The sequence below is a fragment of the Mizuhopecten yessoensis genome, unplaced genomic scaffold, assembly GCF_002113885.1.
Source record: "Mizuhopecten yessoensis strain PY_sf001 unplaced genomic scaffold, ASM211388v2 scaffold11045, whole genome shotgun sequence".
Classification (NCBI taxonomy): Eukaryota; Metazoa; Mollusca; class Bivalvia; order Pectinida; family Pectinidae; genus Mizuhopecten; species Mizuhopecten yessoensis.
Window position 1 is genome coordinate 897,405 of NW_018408851.1, and position 19,376 is coordinate 916,780.

Genomic DNA, 19,376 nt, shown 5'->3' on the forward strand with positions numbered 1-19,376 from the left:
TTTGTCATCACTCTAGTCACTTTATTCCTAAATGAAATTTCTTAAACTTGATACAATTGTTTGCAATGACAATACCTTCAACAGATGCAGTCGCTAGAGCAGTTACTGTTACATCATTAAATTTTCTATTCACTTCCTTATACATATGGCACACAATGTGTGAATTAGAGTGGATTTGTATCACTTATGATGCCTTGTATACATTAACAATACTGTGATAAATTCTTGAAATAAAATATTGATTTCATTGTTTTTGTCCTTTTGATTTCATGTCTCTACTACGTTACAATATACAATGTTCTTTTTATTTTGTCATATACTTCGAAATTTCTGGTAATTTGTAGGTTGTTTTTCTGTACAAACTTTCCTACATAATTTTCTTGTTCCAAGCTGTATAATTTTAGGGAACAATTTTTCACGGTAATAAAGTAACTATGAAAATCAAATTCTCATAAAAATAATTTTTACATTATCATACCGTTTACCAAGAAAGTTTCATAAGTCAAACATTCGCCCTTTGCCAGTAAAAGCCATGTTTGCCCAGCGTTAATTTTGCCAGCCGCATATTATAACTATATATAGTGTGTGCACAGGTGAAATTATATTCCCCGTCATGATAAAAAAGGCGAAAGTTAAACTGCGGTGAAAATTTCCCTGTATACATATGTTAAAGGGTAAAATCAGTAAGTCGTTTTACTATAATTACATATTTTTAAGTCATTACCAATATTCAAATATAACCTGTAAGTCCATACAAAACAAAACAAACTGTGTCTTTTGTAGTTTTATTGGCATAATCTTCAAAGCATATCAACATTATTATATGCAGTATCTATTTTTAGTAAAATTTTACTGGAAGACGTGTATAAGTAAGGTATAAAAAGTGTTTTTGTTAGAAATATAACATCATACTAATCTTAAAGATTAAACACACAAAAGAGTAGATAAAGATAAAAAGACTAGAATCATCAACATTGTCAGCATTTGACACATGAACTATCGAAAAAAATATGTTAACTTTTTGTATTGTATAACATGGGTAGCAGAACATGATAAATCTAGAGATTCACTTCTTGTTAACTGGTACACATTTTTTCACCTAAACGTCATACATTGTACAAAGATTGTAATTATTGAAAATTTATCACTGGAAAACTTCATTCGGTGTTATATGGTTTTGTTATCAATCCTTCAGGTTGGGAAATTTGTAATAAAAATATTTTACCATCGGCTACATAATGCACCACCAATGTAACAAAGCGATGTTTTACAGTATGATAATAATCATTCTTATATACCGCTTTATCACAACTATTCTTATCCGTGGTTATAGGGCCTTTGCAACCTGACAATATCTTTCTCAATTCCCTGAGGAGCTTACAGCCGGTGCTGCCATTTCGGTACTAATAGCTAGCACTCAACAATTCCAGCACTGCCCAACCACTTACCCGGTACTCATTTACAGCTGAGTAGACTGGAACAAGCGGATTCGAGGATACAACAGTGCCGTGATGTGACTCAAAACTCACGAGCCCAGCGTCCTACCACTAGACTACCGTGCCCCCCAGTACTGTTCTATTTTAAATCATTTTATTACAATGGATTGGCAATACTATGATTTGTTAAGTTACATCCAGAGTCACTTTTTATGATTTTGCATCTCCCTTCTGTCAAACGGTAATATTCAATTCACTAAGTGAATACCAATATATACAAAGAACTTGAGCAAATATCTGTTTTTGAAACAGAATACAAGAGGCTTAACTATTTCATAGAAGAGAAGAACAATGTATATAACAAGTTCAGAACGATTACATTGATGTAGGTATTAGAAAGAAAGAAATATTTCAACAAACTATGTATTAACAACAAATATTTTACAAGTTCATTAAATTCCCTTAGTTTTAAACACAAATTTATTTCCATCTTTTTGTTATAAACTTTGAAAAGTGCATTCTGTAAATAGCTATCAATGCATAACCCCCATCAGAAATGTCCTCAATGTCGGAATCCAACACTGGATTAATTAATCCAGCACTAGAATGTTTTGTGTTTGCGAATATCTGAGGAATTTCATTTCATAAGTGAATTGGTATCCATATGAAGCAATTCTTTGATCAGTAAAAAGTTAAACCTGGAGAATATAAGTGTAAAATCAGATCTGGTTACACTAAACCCTGATCAGTGGGAATTTATATATTTTTATCAGTGTCAGGTGTGACCTTGATCAGTTACAAATTGGAGGTTATGTTTAGGGGTACCACTCATACAATTTAATGAACACAGTGGTCACATCAACCATGGTTTTTTTATCAATATAAACAAAACATTTGCAAGGGACACAATTTTTTTCTCTAGTTTCAACACATATTCCTATGTGTGATCAAGTTAATATCATCATTTGTGATCCAACCTTCCAAAAGGCTGGCGCGTCCATTATAATATAGATTTTTATAGACATATTTGCAAAGAACCAAGTAAAAAGCAGAAAACCCCACCATGGTTAAAAGTGATTGATTTTGAAGTCCCAGAGTCGAGTAAGTAAACATCAATTGTACCTAAATATGTGACAGTTTTGCTGTAGGACACAGAGGGTAATCTTTCCCAGAATGCATTACAGTCCTTTCTATTCAAGATTGGAGCATGGCAAAAGGAACCTCTGGAAAGATTGAGAGGAGTTTGAACCAAGGATGCAGATTCTATTCATCAGTTAAACATCACTATACCCAGTAAGTTATCATAAAGAAATGATAATATTTTTCTGTACTTGGAAAGAAATAATGACTCAATTGAAAATCTTTTTATCAAACAGTTAAAGTAACTATTCTATTGTTATGGTACAAGTTAAAATTTGTTACCACTTCACAATCAGCTGTTTATATTAAAACAGCCTAAACATACAACTTGTACCTGTAAGACTTACAACTGAGCTTTAATTTATATGTGATGGAAAAGGATTCAAATGACAATAAAAGGGAATGGATTTTAGATGTCCATATCTCATCACACAAAAAAACCATTAAACATCTTGTTAAAAAATATACTATTTTAAAATTCAAAAAGCTAAAACCCGATTAAAACCAAGTAAACTTAACAATATCTGTATCTAATAAACTTACAACAAGTACATGTACTGTCACTGTGGAACTTTCATGCTGTGGATATTTTGCTAATTTTAATAGTGTTTATTACATTAGTGTGAAAAAATACTCACAAACACATGGGCTCATAATGAAATATGTTGCAGCAACATTGCCAACACAAAAATTACCATACTGAGATTGGTTTGAAAATTGAAGTCGAACATAAAATAACAACAAAAATATTTTTCACACTTCCAGCCTTTAACAATCTTCAACAAAGCTTGCCACACTTGTAACTTACGTCTGTATAGTAGCTGACTATGGGGTACCCTTATAACAATCATCAACAAAGCTTGGCACACTTGTAACTTACGTCTGTATAGTAGCTGACTATGGGGTACCCTTATAACAATCATCAACAAAGCTTGGCACACTTGTAACTTACGTCTGTATAGTAGCTGACTATGGGGTACCCTTATAACAATCATCAACAAAGCTTGCCACTCTTGTACGGTAACTTACGTCTGTACAGTAGCTAACTATGGGGTGCCGTTATAACAATCATCAACAAAGCTTGGCACACTTGTAACTTACGTCTGTATAGTAGCTAACCATGGGGTACTGTTATAACAATCATCAACAAAGCTTGCCACACTTGTAACTTACGTATGTACAGTAGCTAACTATGGGGTACCGTTATAACAATCTTCAACAAAGCTTGCCACACTTGTATACGGTAACTTACGTCTGTACAGTAGCCAACTATGGGGTACCGTTATAACAATCTTCAACAAAGCTTGCCACTCTTGTATACGGTAACTTACGTCTGTACAGTAGCCAACTATGGGGTACCGTTATAACAATCTTCAACAAAGCTTGCCACTCTTGTATACGGTAACTTACGTCTGTACAGTAGCCAACTATGGGGTACCGTTACAACAATCATCAACAAAGCTTGCCACTCTTGTATACGGTAACTTACGTCTGTACAGTAGCTTACTATGGGGTACTGTTATAACAATCATCAACAAAGCTTGCCACTCTTGTATACGGTAACTTACGCCTGTACAGTAGCCAACTATGGGGTACCGTTACAACAATCATCAACAAAGCTTGCCACTCTTGTACGGTAACTTACGTCTGTACAGTAGCTAACTATGGGGTACCGTTATAACAATCATCAACAAAGCTTGCCACACTTGTAACTTACGTCTGTATAGTAGCTAACTATGGGGTACTGTTATAACAATCTTCAACAAAGCTTGCCACTCTTGTATACGGTAACTTACATCTGTACAGTAGCTAACTATGGGGTACCGGTACAACAATCTTCAACAAAGCTTGTCACACTTGTATACGGTAACTTACGTCTGTATAGTAGCTAACTATGGGGTACCGGTACACAAATCTTCAACAAAGCTTGCCACTCTTGTATACGGTAACTTACGTCTGTACAGTAGCTAACTATGGGGTACCGGTACAACAATCTTCAACAAAGCTTGCCACACTTGTATACGGTAACTTACGTCTGTACAGTAGCTAACTGTAGCCAACAGAAAATGTCAACCTCAATGGACAGATAAAATATAACAACTCTTCTTAACCTGTGAGTAGTAACAAAAAAAACTTAATGCAATGCAATCTTCAATATTTTTCAACATGTTTTTAATTCTTATATGTGACGTTTAAGACCGGTTTCATATATCATGTCAGTAATACCAGTTATCCATGCTTTAAAGATATAGGTATGTCATCTTATATGTGGCTTGTAGCTATATAGCTATATAGTGAGCTTTGGAAAAGATCTACAACACCTGCATTAATCCTTTAAATTGAAAGACTTAAATTCTGACAAAATGTTGAATCCCTGTTCTGCCCATTTTGGATTTACGGATCATTTACACACAAGTATGATTAAGACGCATAATATTTTCATTAAATTTTTCGAAATGTATTTTTTTATTACAAAAGTATCAATAATTGCTGCTGGGAAGTGTAACTCAGAGATTTAAATATAAATTGATATCTCATAGCAATGTGTAGGAGTCCTTTTTTTGGAACATGAACTTAACATTACACAGTAATCAGAAGTCTTTACAAAACACAAGTTTGAGGAGAGGAAACTGATCTAGTTGTTAGCTAATGTGAAATGAAGACTTGGAGTCGGTGAGAGCAAGAAAATATGGTAAATAGTTAAAACAGTTCATTATCAACTGCCCTGAACAAAATTGTGATTTATGTCTTATTGACAAAGAATAATTAACAGCCTGTATAATACATACATAATGAAGACACATATAGTCTTTATACCCAAGTGTGTGTGTTGGAATATCAGGATCACATTGTATTGAATTCTGTATATTTCACATAATGGGGCAAAATGGTCTCGCAAAAAATGATCATCATAATTTATGTGTCAACAAACATCTAAAGGTGTCGCTGTTTGGACACAAGACAATCAATAATGTGAGGCCTGACAGACAGCCATGTGTAGGTATACTGCACACAGCCATGTGTAGGTATACTGCACACAGACATGTGTAGGTATACTGCACACAGACATGTGTAGGTATACTGCACACAGACATGTGTAGGTATACTGCACACAGACATGTACAGTAATTTGTTTACCATATTATACAGATGAATGTTTAAGTACAGTATAATACATACAGGCATATATTTTATCATACTATAGGTTTGTACAATCAACCAAGTATGTCATGTGTGTAAAAGGGAAATGATGTACTATGTGTGCACACGTGTCTTCACATAACAACACAAATTTACAACAATATTTTTGTATACATAAAAACCACAAAATACCTATATGACTTCCAATAAACTATATAGCAAACATACGAACAATCAACCACAATCAAACTGTAACAATATCTCAAATTATTTATAATAAACAACTTTTCTCAGCTAAATACAAAGCAGATGTTGTAAAAACATTATGACATCTGAGTGTAAAAAGTTATTTAAGTTCGTTAAAAAAATAGCTGTATTAATGGTTATATGTATAGTGTTAGTAGGGTGTATTAGTATAGTATGGTGTGAGTCAACAGCTATAATCCAATGTTATGTGAAACATCGGGTACTACAAAACAAAGAATAACGCTATACACAAGTATTTCACTTGTATATTCAAACCTCGTAAATCATGCAACCTATTAAAAACTACCAAACAGTCACTTAAATTACAGAACCAAGATATAGTTAAAGAGAACCATGAATTTTAGTACCCAGAAAAAATATATACAGGATACTCATGAATTACAATACCTGTACATATTAGATACATACAGGAGTGCCCTAAATTAAAGTATGCAAACGGAGTCCTGAATTGCAGTAACTGTTAGTTGAGCCCTGTATAATAGTGGCTGGATAAGAATATCGAAGATACATTACAGTATCTGGCCATACAAATGGAGGAGCTATGAATACAAGAACCTGGAACCATACTCATATGAGCCTGACTGTTATGAGGGCATTTAACCCCAAGCAAACAAAACCAAAATCTAGAAATTACGGAATTACAGTACCCATAGGGCCCTAAAGTACAGTACCTTGAAAACACTCATTTACAATACTCCAGTATATATACAAAGAACCCTGAATTACATTATCCATATAGGTCCCTGAATTACACTACCTGGGGATATCAAATTACAGGACCAAGATATCTGTATTGAAGCCATAAATTCCAGTTCCAGAAGAAGGAAGGATAATAATTTCTTGAGAACACAGTATTATTTTATCCGAAAGACTGGAATAACAGTAGGCAGACTTCCAGACTTATACAGCCTAAATCCTTCTCAGGAAAATCACACAACAGACATGTGATAAAAGTATGTCCTTAAGGGAGGGGGTTGCAGCAGTGTACGACATGGTCAATGTGATCAGGGGCAAACCATGTGATCAGAGGCAAACCATGTGATCAGAGGCAAACCATGTGATCAAAGGTAAACCATGTGATCAGAGGCAAACCATGTGATCAAAGACAAACCATGTGATCAGAGGCAAACCATGTGATCAAAGGCAAACCATGTGATCAGAGTCAAACCATGTGATCAAAGGCAAACCATGTGATAAAAGTATGCCCTTAAGGGAGGGGGTTGCAGCAGTGTACGACAGGGTCAATGTGATCAGGGGCAAACCATGTGATCAGAGGCAAACCATGTGATCAGAGACAAACCATGTGGTTAGGGTCGAATCATGTGATCAGGGGCAAACCATGTGATCAGGGTGATGTGTATTTTTATTCACATTTTAAACTTTTCATTGGAAAAATATCATTGTTGTTCAAAAATTAACTTGTTACAATGTACAACATATTCAAGAACTTCTTATAACATAATTTACCTTTAATAAAGCAATCAAAAATGAACATCACAAATATAAATATTACAATTGTGGATAACAGTGTAAATGAAAATTGAAGCGTGCTTTGTTATGGGATTTATTGGCAGTGAATAAATTTAGTAAGGGTATGTAACCACAAGGTATACACATTTATGATGATAATAGGTCAATGAATTGGATGAAAATATGTATATTATATATAACAAACTAAGAGTACATGTAGCTTAGGGTGGGGTGACATAATTTAATATCCTTAACAACCGAGGGTGGAGAGATGTTACAGGATATAATAACAAACTTATTAATTGGAACGTCATATATTAATATTAAGCATTACACAAGTGTTATCTACCAAAAATCTTAACAAATGTTTATCACATAAAACCAACTTTTGTAAATTTCATCATGCATTATAGTTTTAGAAATTCTTTATTTGAACTGATCATCAAATAATTGCTTTTCAGGTTTTTTATTTATTTTTATTGAGATAAAAAAAACAACACAAATGGGTGTTTGTGGAGATTTTGGGTGATATAATAAAGGATTAGAAACTCACATCAAGCCACATAGGTTAATGGTATATACATGTAATAATTTGGACACATTTACAACCATGAAGAGAACTTGTTGCAGCCAAGCATTTTTGTCACTTTATCCTAAAAATTGAGGTAATAAAATTTTGCAATTTTCATGAAATATCACACACAATAATGTTTTTAAACAGTGACCATAACTCACTTTGATGCTCTGCATTGAGAAGCCCATCGTTAAATCTTTAAACCCGCAGAAAATAAAGGTTTCTGCTGATATTATTCAGCTATTGAAATAAAAATAAAAATTTAAAAGTCCCAAATCATCAAAATGGATTCCTGCAAAAATGATCTGCTATAAAGTACATTGCACATCATATCTACATTATATATGTAATGTATTGAATATATGAATATTATATAAAGAAAGAACATGGAGAATGATAGCTATGTATACCCGATGTTCAATGCAATATCAACATATTTTAAACAAGGCTTATAACACAGCTTAGAGCCGTTTTATAATCTGTTATTTAAAAAAACAAATCATCAGTAACATTAATTCATTTGAAATTGGCACATGTAAAATTTACAATTAGACAATTGTTTGCATATTTATAACATTCATTTCATCAGTAACAGTATATATGTCAAGGCAAGATATATGATGATTAGAATACAAGGATAGCTTGGTAGCCCTCTTTAAGATCAGCAAATTGTGCACTGGCACTAAAATTAATTACAAGATACCTAATTATAGTGTCATAATTAGTTCTTATTAAAGCCGATTACATGACAGAAATCACTGTCGGTAAGATTCATGAAACTACTTATAAAAATAACATATACAATATCAAATATAGTAGCATTTATGAGTACTATAGGAATTGCTAGGAAATTGATTTATATATTTCATATTTACAGAGAATGAATATATGAAATTATGCTTTTTCAAAAATGCCTCCATCCTAGGTAAAAGGAAAAAGAAGGAGGATATAAAAAATAGTAACCCTGCGGTTCCAGGAATCTATAACATATTCCCTGAAGCTAATATTACATGTACCTTCATACATAAATGAAAATTGATCTTGGCTACAATAGAAAACCATACAACATTAATGTATGGCAGATTTGTTCTTGTAAACATGTTCACACATATCCTGTCATGACATGTTAGATTTTGGAGTGAGTGTACGTATCTCACTAGAAAACAACATGTCATGAATCCACATGGAAATGATTGAGACACACAAGTGATATTATACTGGGCCCTTTTCATTTTTGGGCGAGTGTAACAAGACAGTTATACACAACTACTGTATGTAGGTCATACAGGAGTGACGATTATGATTCTTGTTAGAAGGATGAAATAATATGAATCCTTGTGAAGTTCAATTAAAGTTTTTTTGCAATGTAAGAGTCACATTATGAAAGGCTTGTTAGAAAAAAATCTGTGTATACCGTATCATCGTAGCAATTATTTCAATTGTTTTCAATTAACCCTTACCAGCAAAACTTAATACATATACATATAATTTCCTTTTTTCACTAACAAATGGTTTCCACTTTATTACTATTGACAGAAGAAGTTGATGATTGTCGAGAGAAATTCTTTAGTTGGCTTCCACTTCCTTCACTGCTGTGCCTGACATACCCGCCGGATGAACTACTTCCTGTTCGAGCATGATGGATGGCACTGCTCCCTGAACTTGAACCACTTCCTTCACGAGTGTGACGAACTACACTGCCCTCTGGTGGTGAATAATAGCCACGATTGTGGACAGACACTGGTGAAGACATTACACCACTGAGTGTCTTTGGAGGAACCTGTGGTGATTTTTTAGCAACTGCTGGTGATCTTTGTATAACGGGTGATGACCTCTCTGTGCGTTGTACTTGGGGTGATTTGTGAGGTACCTTAGGGGACCTATGGGGTATCAATGGGGACTTCCTAGGCACCTGTGGTGACGTTTCAACACCTTCTTTGGGTTTAGGTCTCCTAAAGGACCTTGTCCTGCTTACAACCTTGATGTCTTTCATATTGATATGGATGTTTGGGTTACTTCCCTGACGCGTGAGTGTGCCTGTGGGACTACTGGGCATGCTCCGAGGTGTATACATGCTCCATGTATCAGACTTACTATTCTGTCGTCCACCTTTGTGTCTAAAGAGATTCAGTAGAGATTTACTTTTCTGTTTACTTTGTGATTTCAGAGTTGATTGAAGCTCCAGAGTTCCAGATTTAATAGCACTTGCACGGACATCACTCAGTTTATCTTTGCTCTGCAGATGTAGGAAGTTGGGATTTGATACTGAGCGAACAAGAGTGTCTCTACAAGTTTCATTGAAACGTCTTCGTATCTCTGCTACTGGCCTGATGCTACTTTCATCGATTTCTCCACGTAAGCCCTGAATGTTGTAATAGTTTTCTGTGGATTTCCTATTGTAATAATGAGGACTTTCTGTCAAAAGCTCTATACTGCCATGAAAGTCTTGCAGATTTTGAAATGGATTAATAGGTTTTGCTAAGTCATAATCCGGAACATTTTGATTGACATCTGTATTTCTCCTTGTTGACAACCTTTTTGATTCATCATTCACATTTTCACAGCTGACAGATCGTAATCTATTCATCCTTGAATTTGAAGATCTACAACGACCTTGAGATGACCTTTTGTTGTTGTGACTACTCTGACGTGGCAAACTACTGAAATTTGCATCTGTGGGGGATGGAAGAATGTAATCTATAACACCATTGCCTCCCTCCATTTCAGTACTGGCCCTTGGGGTTAGGTATTCGTCAATACTTGGCCCTGAGTCACTGAATCTTCCCCCTGTGGCCTCAAAAAATGACGGGGGAGGGGACCAGGCATCAGGGGCTTGTCGAACACTTGGGGACTGGAAGTTGCTCCCAGCACTGGAAGTTGAATTCATCCTGAAATAATGATCATCACTGAGTAGAGCTCCCTCATTACTGTTGCGTGGAATTCCTATTGGTTTGGTGTTACCCTTGGCTGGAGGAGGGAGAGGTGGACGATCAGCCAGAGGGTTACTTCCCTTGTTTACACTTGATACCCCAACAGACCCTTGACTGTTGTTCCTCAGAATCTGTGGCGAACTTTTGGAACGGTTTTCTGAAATCATCCTTCTGGGTAATGGTGGAGGGACTTCATTTCCACTAGATCAATAGAAAAAGATAATTGGAAAAAATGAACAATAGACCACAACCATTTGGATGAAGTTACCATATATTTTAAAATTATAAAAAATGTCATATATTTCCATTTACCTGCAGCACTGATTTAATATATTGATCATGATTTAAACTATTTCAATACCAGGATAAATCACCTTTATATTCGTAATAATTGATATTATGCAATAAAACTAGAGGCTTATATTTACAATTTTATATTTTATTCAGTCACTATAAATCTTCACATAACCTTGTGCAGAAAATCATTAGTAAATTAAGATATCTTACAAATATTGAAAAAGAATCCTCTCAATTGCTTATTCAAGTAAAAGCTACTAGCAAAGCCCACAAAGTAAAGTCGTACAAAAAAAAGTGATTTACCATACATAGTTAAATCTTTCTTTTCTTTTTTGGATAATGCAAATTTAGGATGATAATGATTCCTTAACAGAAGATTTTTTTTTGTTCATGTAGTATAAACCAACAGAAATTAGCATCTTCCAAATAGTTCATTCTCTACCAATAATAATTTTCCTGGAATTTCTAAGAGCTCATTTCAGAAAAGATGTATTTTACTGTGGATCTCTGACTGATCATTTTTTTTTTTTCAAATTTAAAAGTACATAGTTTAATAAGTTTGACTAATATAAAAATCTTTTACATGGAAAAATTCTCATAATTTTAACATCAATATAACAACCAATAAGTTGAAAATATTTTCTATTTATCATATCATGTCCTACATATTTGACTATGGTTCAGGAAAAGTTTAAGAAAGAATATCAGTACATTTGTACTAAAAAATATTTTTCTGATTTATAGAGATATTTTATAATAAGTGCTAAACAATATACCTGTGGCTAATTTGTATAACCAAGCGAGCAGGTGAGCCACAAAAACCTGCTGAGGGGTTAAATGATTATCACAATTTGTAGTAGAGTATCAGTCTATAGTGATGACTCATGCTAATATATATGTTTCTTTCATACATTGCCCAGTCAACAGCTATAATACAGCTGGCCGGGTACATACATGAAAGTATTATTAGTAGTATCACAGCTGTTATATCTCCTTAGCCCATATNCTAATTAACACACTGCTGGATAAAAAAGTAGAGCTGAAGTGTTTATATCTCCCTCCTAGGTGTTTGTGTTTAAAACACTTCTATTAAACTAAGTGTTTATGAAGTTTACGTCTGTAATTTTTCAGCCCTAATTTTACAACAGCCTGTTTCTTCATGATCTGGGAAACTATAGCATTATTTTTATTAAAATTGGGAGCTATTCCGGACTTTTTTCTTTATTTTGGGAAAATAAAGCTCTTTTTAATTAGCCAGAGGAAGAAGTCTGTATTCAGCTGTAAAACAAGGCAAAACCAATCATTGTATGTTTAAATAATGGTATGAGAAGATAAAGCATATAAGGTATAGTACTTACTCTGTACTGGATGCTTGGCTGTTTTGGCGAGTATGGACTATTGGTGTAGATCTGGGAACTGGAATAAAAAAGCAACAAAACTTGAGTTGGTTCCGATGACCTACAAAGTTGTTTTAAATGTTTTATAAAAGACATCCGCTCTATGTAAATATCTTTTAGTATGATGAATATACTTTAGGTAAAAACATGTATGTATTCTTGATTTCCCTCAATATACAATACCAGTAATTATAAAATTGGCAGAAAGTTACATTAAGCTGATCACACAACAAATAAGAAGATTTCATTATTTAATGTATTGTTTAGTAAGTTACTGATATTTCCCTTTTCTTTTCTTCTTCCAATTTTTGGCAGGGTATTGAGATTATTATTTAACAAATTTCTCTCTATTTGGCATGACACATTTAGTCAGCAAATTAAATAAAGACTTCGATATTTCATTGATTTCTCTCAATTTGACAGGGCATTATACATGATTTCTTTAAATATTTTAACACTTGGAAGGATTTACATTTTTGGTGCTAAGCTTTGTGGCTTGACATTTTGTTTATTTCATAAATATGACTAGTAATCACTATACACTTTTTTAACTTTCCTGTATTAAACCAATATTTTCCACATAAATTTCCAAAAAGAGTAAATATCAAAACAGAATGTATTACGACACAAGTAAGTAACAGGAGTCAGTTTCCTTATACTCACCATTCCCTACCACATCATAATTCCAATTGTCTTTGAGTATTTTGGTTATATCTGGATTTTCAAGGGTCATGAGAGAGACAGATGTAAGGGCAGACAACTTTTCAGCCTCTTCAACATAATCCTCAACTTCCTCTGTTGTTCCCCGGCGCCCTGGATGTATCTTTCCTAGAGCATCAACAATGTGTTGGTCCAAGAGGTCATAGAGTTTGCTGTCGTCACCAGGTGCGGTTTGAAAAACATATATACCATCCCCCATCGGAGCCACACGACCAGCCTCTAGCAGGAAGCTGCCCTGGCCTGACGCCTCAAAGTATCGCATACTCTTCAATGGCCACTGGGCAAGTACTGACCTACTGGACTGGAGAGCAAACAACATGTTGTATGTATTTGATTGATCAATGTTGTCATATTTCTTTATGATATTATTGTAACTCAAAATGAAATATGAATACAGTTTTTGTATTTCCTAAATCTTATACTATTGTATTGGAGATACATAGCATTAAAGCTAAGTGACATGACCATATTTTTTTTTTCAAATATAGATAATGAAGCAAACATTTGAAAGCAAAAATTGTTGAACAAACAGAAAAAGTTGTCATAGTGAAATTTACCAGCAAAGCTAGAGTGGCACCCCATGGCGATACATGCAGCATACAGTTAGCTCCCTTTGTTCCAATTCTTCGTTGAGCCTCTGAATTTTCTGCTTTTACAAAAACAAAATCCTCTGCAAATAAAAGAACAACACTTGAATGTAAAAGTCCTATAGTTTCTGTGCTGTATTTATACTTTCATCGATTCCGTAGCTGATACCTTAGTACTGATGACAATCCTGTAGACAACATTAACACTGCCCACAAAGGTAACTTTAGTAATATTCTGCCAAATGTGGGTCTCTATTGCCAGTATGTCCTGTACCTCTTTGTCATTACCCAATACACTTTTGTTTGATAATGTTAATCAAATTATTTTTACACTTAATACATGCATAGTTGATTTTGTAAATAGATTCAAGTGCAATATCTGAAGTGGAACTAACACCAGGAAAATATCAATTTTACCAGGAAAGAGTGCAAGTTTGACAGGGTGCAAGTTTCACAGTAAACAGTATTTGCTCTTTGGCAATTAACTGAAAGAAATCAAATTCATATTTATGAATTTAACCAATACTAATTACATACAAATAACATAGGTGTGAACAAACCTTTAATTTGTTCCCGAAGAATGATCTGTGTCTGAAGCATGAAGACGAACATGTCCATGTGTCTCTGTTCATCAGCAGACAGACACAGGTATTTCTCAGCAGTGGTGAGCTCAAACACATAAGCCCTATTACGTGTGTTTGTGACTTTCTCCAAACGGAAACCTCCCGACAAATGGACTTTATCTGTGAAATTAATCATAAAATATACATAGATAATAAGAATGTCATGGTATGCCTGGACTGTATCTTGATACATAGCAATTAGAAGAAATGCACAGTCATATACCAGTATATGGACAAAGGTAAAGTGTTATTTTTTTCTGAAAATAGTGCTTTATTTCAGATGAGTGGAATGTCAAAATGCTGTCTATACCTGAATCATAGATCATATGGATCACAGATTGAAGATTTTCATGAATAGATCATTGATTATATTTTTTTTAACAATTTATTCCATTGTTACTACTTCTTTCAAAAATATCATCTCCTAGAATTGCTGTTTTGAAGAAATGTGACTAGACTTTGAATATGTTCTCATGATCAAAAATTATTCTGATTACACACACACATATATAGGCCCTTATTATATATCCCCTTCAGGTCTTGGTCAAATATGGTACATAATGTATACAGGTGAATTGTTTATATGTCTATTCGGTAGTTACCGTTTGGTGATGCATTCTTGTTTTTGGGTTTTTTGCTATGGTACTCAAGCACAGGTCTGTTTCCATTACTCCGCAGTATAAAGTAGCGCTGCTTCCAAGGATTGGACTTGCTGAAGAATGACTTCCCCTTACCTCCCGTCAACTTGTAAAGGTAATTCTACAGGAAAAAACAAATACATGTAGGCATCAATTTAATTATAATTCAGATGAACAAAAATACATGATAAAACATTAAACGTTAAAACATAAAAATTGTGATCTTGTATGAAAAAGTTTTCTATAAATGACAAATCAACAATTTCAAACTACTTATTTAGATTTAAATAAACATGATACACAATTAATGAGCATGTACATGTATAAGTTGTTGAACTTCTTTCTACCACAATGTTAATAATACTGTGATCAACAAATTTGTTTTACAAATAACAATTCCGACTACAAAGGAATTTGTTTAAAGGGACTAGGTGTTCATAAATATAAATAAAATCAAAACAACTTTGTGTTCAGTTCTATACCTTAATTTGATTTTATTAAAATTCTTGATATTGAGTGATTGTAGTTAATTCTGAGTGTTCATTTATCCATTCATTATCCTACATGAATCACAACATTAATTATGTCCATAATGGATGAACATGAAGTCAAAAGCTGACAATCTTCAAACTGTCGTATTCAATAGTTCAGGATTTACAATCAAAGTCGTGGAAGGCATCAATCCAATGGCTGATTACCACTGATTTTTAACCAACACCTCATCTGTTTAATATATGACCTTGAGGTTGATAAACAGGGCCAACTGTGCTAGTGTGCGAGCAAAGTTATTACTCATGCTTACTTCCATTGTGTAGACAAACATTTTTTAATAATTATCAATATTTTTTTATGACTATCAATAGAACTCTGCAGTGTGATTTTAGTAGCAATATTAATACTGTATCATCAAAGTTGAGACAACATTTTGATATCATGTTGATCATTAGGACAGTGATCTTGAATGACATCTGCCACATTACCGATAGTTACATTTTATATATAGTCATCATATAATATAAATTATACAATGTACATATTCATTGTACAGTGTATATGAAGGCACGGTAGTCCAATGGTAGGATGCCGGGCTCGTGACCGAAGGGTTGCGGGTTCGAGTCAGGGCACGACACTGTGTTGTATCTTTGAGCAAGATATTTTACTCCGCTTGTTCCAGTCAATTCAGCTGTAAATGAGTATGTGGTTGGGCAGTGCTAGAATTGTTGAATGCTAGCTGTTAGTGCCAAAAATGGCAGCTCCGGCTGTTATATATATGCTCCCCAGGGAGTTGAGAAAGGTATTGGCTGGTTGCAAAGGCCCTATAACCATGGATAATAATTTGTGAACCGCTTTGAGACGACCTATGAACTAGGTTGTGATAAAGCGGTATATAAGAACCTCAAATTAATATTATTTATTATTATTATTACATAATCTATATATAACACACAGCTGTAGCTGTAAATGACAGAATAAAACTGCATACGTATGTAAATACAAATATCCAGCAATATATCTAAATTCATCATAGACAGATCTTTGAAACACCATGTGGATTGAATGAATATAAATTCTCCCTCATGTTTTAAATTTTTGAAGTTATATTAATTACATTATTAGAATAAATACTGTTAAAAGTCTACATATAAAATGATGTTAAAATAACAAACCCCCTGTCCTTAGAATTGTCCTTTCTACAATTGCAAGCATTCCAAATCTCCGATTATGCAATGTATACCACTACAAAACATGATCATTTACTCAGTAATTTTAGAAAACCAATGTTCAATTGTTGTAATTAACACACAACTGTAAAGTCTTATTATCCATCCTTTAAGCAACACACATAAAAGACATGTTTTATTATTTTTGGCCTGTATATAATATGTTTAAAACAAGTTTGTTCATGAGCTTAGATCATTCTATACAGATAATTTGTACACTGGTGCTGTTTATTCAAAGGACTATCTGGATTACAGTTCTAAAGTGAGGCGTGATAATCACAACAACATTGCATTCATATGTCACATTCATTGGACTAATCCCATATATCTATTGTCATAGCATACACGGGTCAGACTGGATAGATTCAGTATAGATACATACTGTGGATTAATATCTGAGGTTATTATTCCAATCTTGTCATACAATGTAAATAAAGCAGTCATTTGACCAATCTAAAGACTGGACGCAAGGGGTTCTCGTTAGAAGAAATGCATCTGAACTAGACATGTATGATGTACGTGTTAAACAGGTTTTCACATGTCATGAAAATCTTTGGTAGCTTTTGAAAATTCTCTGTGGTCCACACACTTCGTTAGCCTCTGAAGTACTTGAATTGATATGACCTTCCATCTTTGGACATACACATGACTACTTGTAACTATTTTATTTATGTTTTCATTTTTTCATGTTGTCAATTATGTGGTATGCCTTATCAAAAATTAAGTACAGAAATCTGGCTGATAAAAGGCAGAGGCTGTTTGCCTTCATCTCAAAGGGGACAGGTCCACAGTAAGTCCAGTCAAGGTTAGTTGCACCAATCACAGCCAACTCAGCTGGCGGTCTTTCAAACTTTAAAAATGGCATATAAAATCTGGTCAGTCTATGACATGTTTTATCATGCAATCTTGATTTGTTTATGAAATTTAACAGTCCAGACATTGACATGTATTTCAGAAAAAGGTTTTTTTGCAAATCAATGACTGCATCCATAAAATAAAATGTTTGTCATGGAACCTTGAAAACAGGTGATCAATGGCAAATGATTACTAGACCTGTGATGACTAAATAGCTATCCTATGTTAAACACAACATGACTGGTTGAGGACCAACATTTCTGGGAATATCCCTGACTCAAAATCAATCAAAAAAGGCGTAATTAAGCTGAATGTAGGTCATTGATTATGTCAGTAACTCCCCATGAGGTGCTAATTTAAGTTTAATAAAGTGTATAAATATATAGTGATTTCTGTTTTTGATGGATTGATAGAGATAGTATATGTAATTACCTTGATTTTGGTGGATTAAAATGTATTAGTATAACACTATATAATTTCTTAGACAAAGTTTCCAACATTGATTTAATGTTAATTATAACATGTATTAGTATAACACTATATAATTTCTTAGACAAAGTTTCCAACATTGATTTAATGATAATTATAACTTATAAGATGAGGTACAAGAAGAAATTATCCCTTTGTTGATGATAAAAACGATGATGATTCCTCTAGCCACTGAAACTTAGTACATCAGGCTTAGAGAATTTGGAAGATTTCACGGAAAACCCATTACCTGTTACTTATCTGGATTGTACATATACCAAGAACATATTATGTACACGACGTTAAATAAAGATTATTAATATTATTATTGACTTCTCTCTCTGAAATGGCACTTCTAAGCATTACTGATTGTCAGTGTGAATAGACTGTGGATATCATTGTCTAGCAATACATATTTCCTTTTTGATATGTGTACGTTAAGCACCAGCTACTGGCCTTGGTGACAAGTCATCTATTAGGTTATATTTTAGGTACTACATACTGCGAACTATTGTGGAATTATGTATCCCTTCAGTTAAACAAGTTGGAACCCTTGATCCATATCAGCCAAGGCCTCCTGCCCCTCACACTGATATGGAGCTATCAAGATGAAAGTGTATATGATATGGAAATGGCTACACGATAACCTCTATTCTAGAAGTATCATACACTCAACATCACTCGTTTTTTTTATATATATAAAACTTCGAGTTCCCGGTACATGTGTGTTCATGTATATTTAATATTCTGTCCTTTATAACACATTTAATATTATTCAGCATACTGTAGGTTGTAGCATCTACGTCTAATACAAACACCGAGATATGCATGGAGAGATACGTGGTTATCATTTCGTAATAGTGGAACACACTCATCAAAGTGATGCATAAAATGTTTTGGCCACTTAACATTCTTAATCCATGCCTTTCAATTTCAACCAATGTTTTCACAAAAGTCCTACCATGATACCGTACAATCAGTATATTATTTGTCACAGAAATAGGTATGGATGAAAATGGGCAAAAAAAATAAACTGACAACGCTTACAAGCATATCTAAATTATCAAAATATCTCTCACCTCAAAGATTACACCTCCACTGGAAGCCATTTT

The 19,376-nt window shown here is 33.8% G+C and overlaps 1 protein-coding gene across 1 annotated transcript; it reads right to left on the bottom strand.

The window, feature by feature from the left end:
• Positions 1–3,621: 3,621 nt before the first annotated feature.
• Positions 3,622–19,373, bottom strand: LOC110464966. Its single transcript, XM_021520488.1, has 7 exons — positions 19,344–19,373; positions 15,185–15,341; positions 14,520–14,702; positions 13,930–14,042; positions 13,316–13,673; positions 12,614–12,671; positions 3,622–11,159 (listed from the first exon to the last, which is right to left on the bottom strand). The coding sequence occupies exons 1-7, from the start codon at positions 19,371–19,373 to the stop codon at positions 9,530–9,532; spliced, it is 2,529 nt and encodes an 842-aa protein (XP_021376163.1). The 3' UTR covers positions 3,622–9,529.
• Between the last annotated feature and the right edge of the window lie 3 nt (positions 19,374–19,376).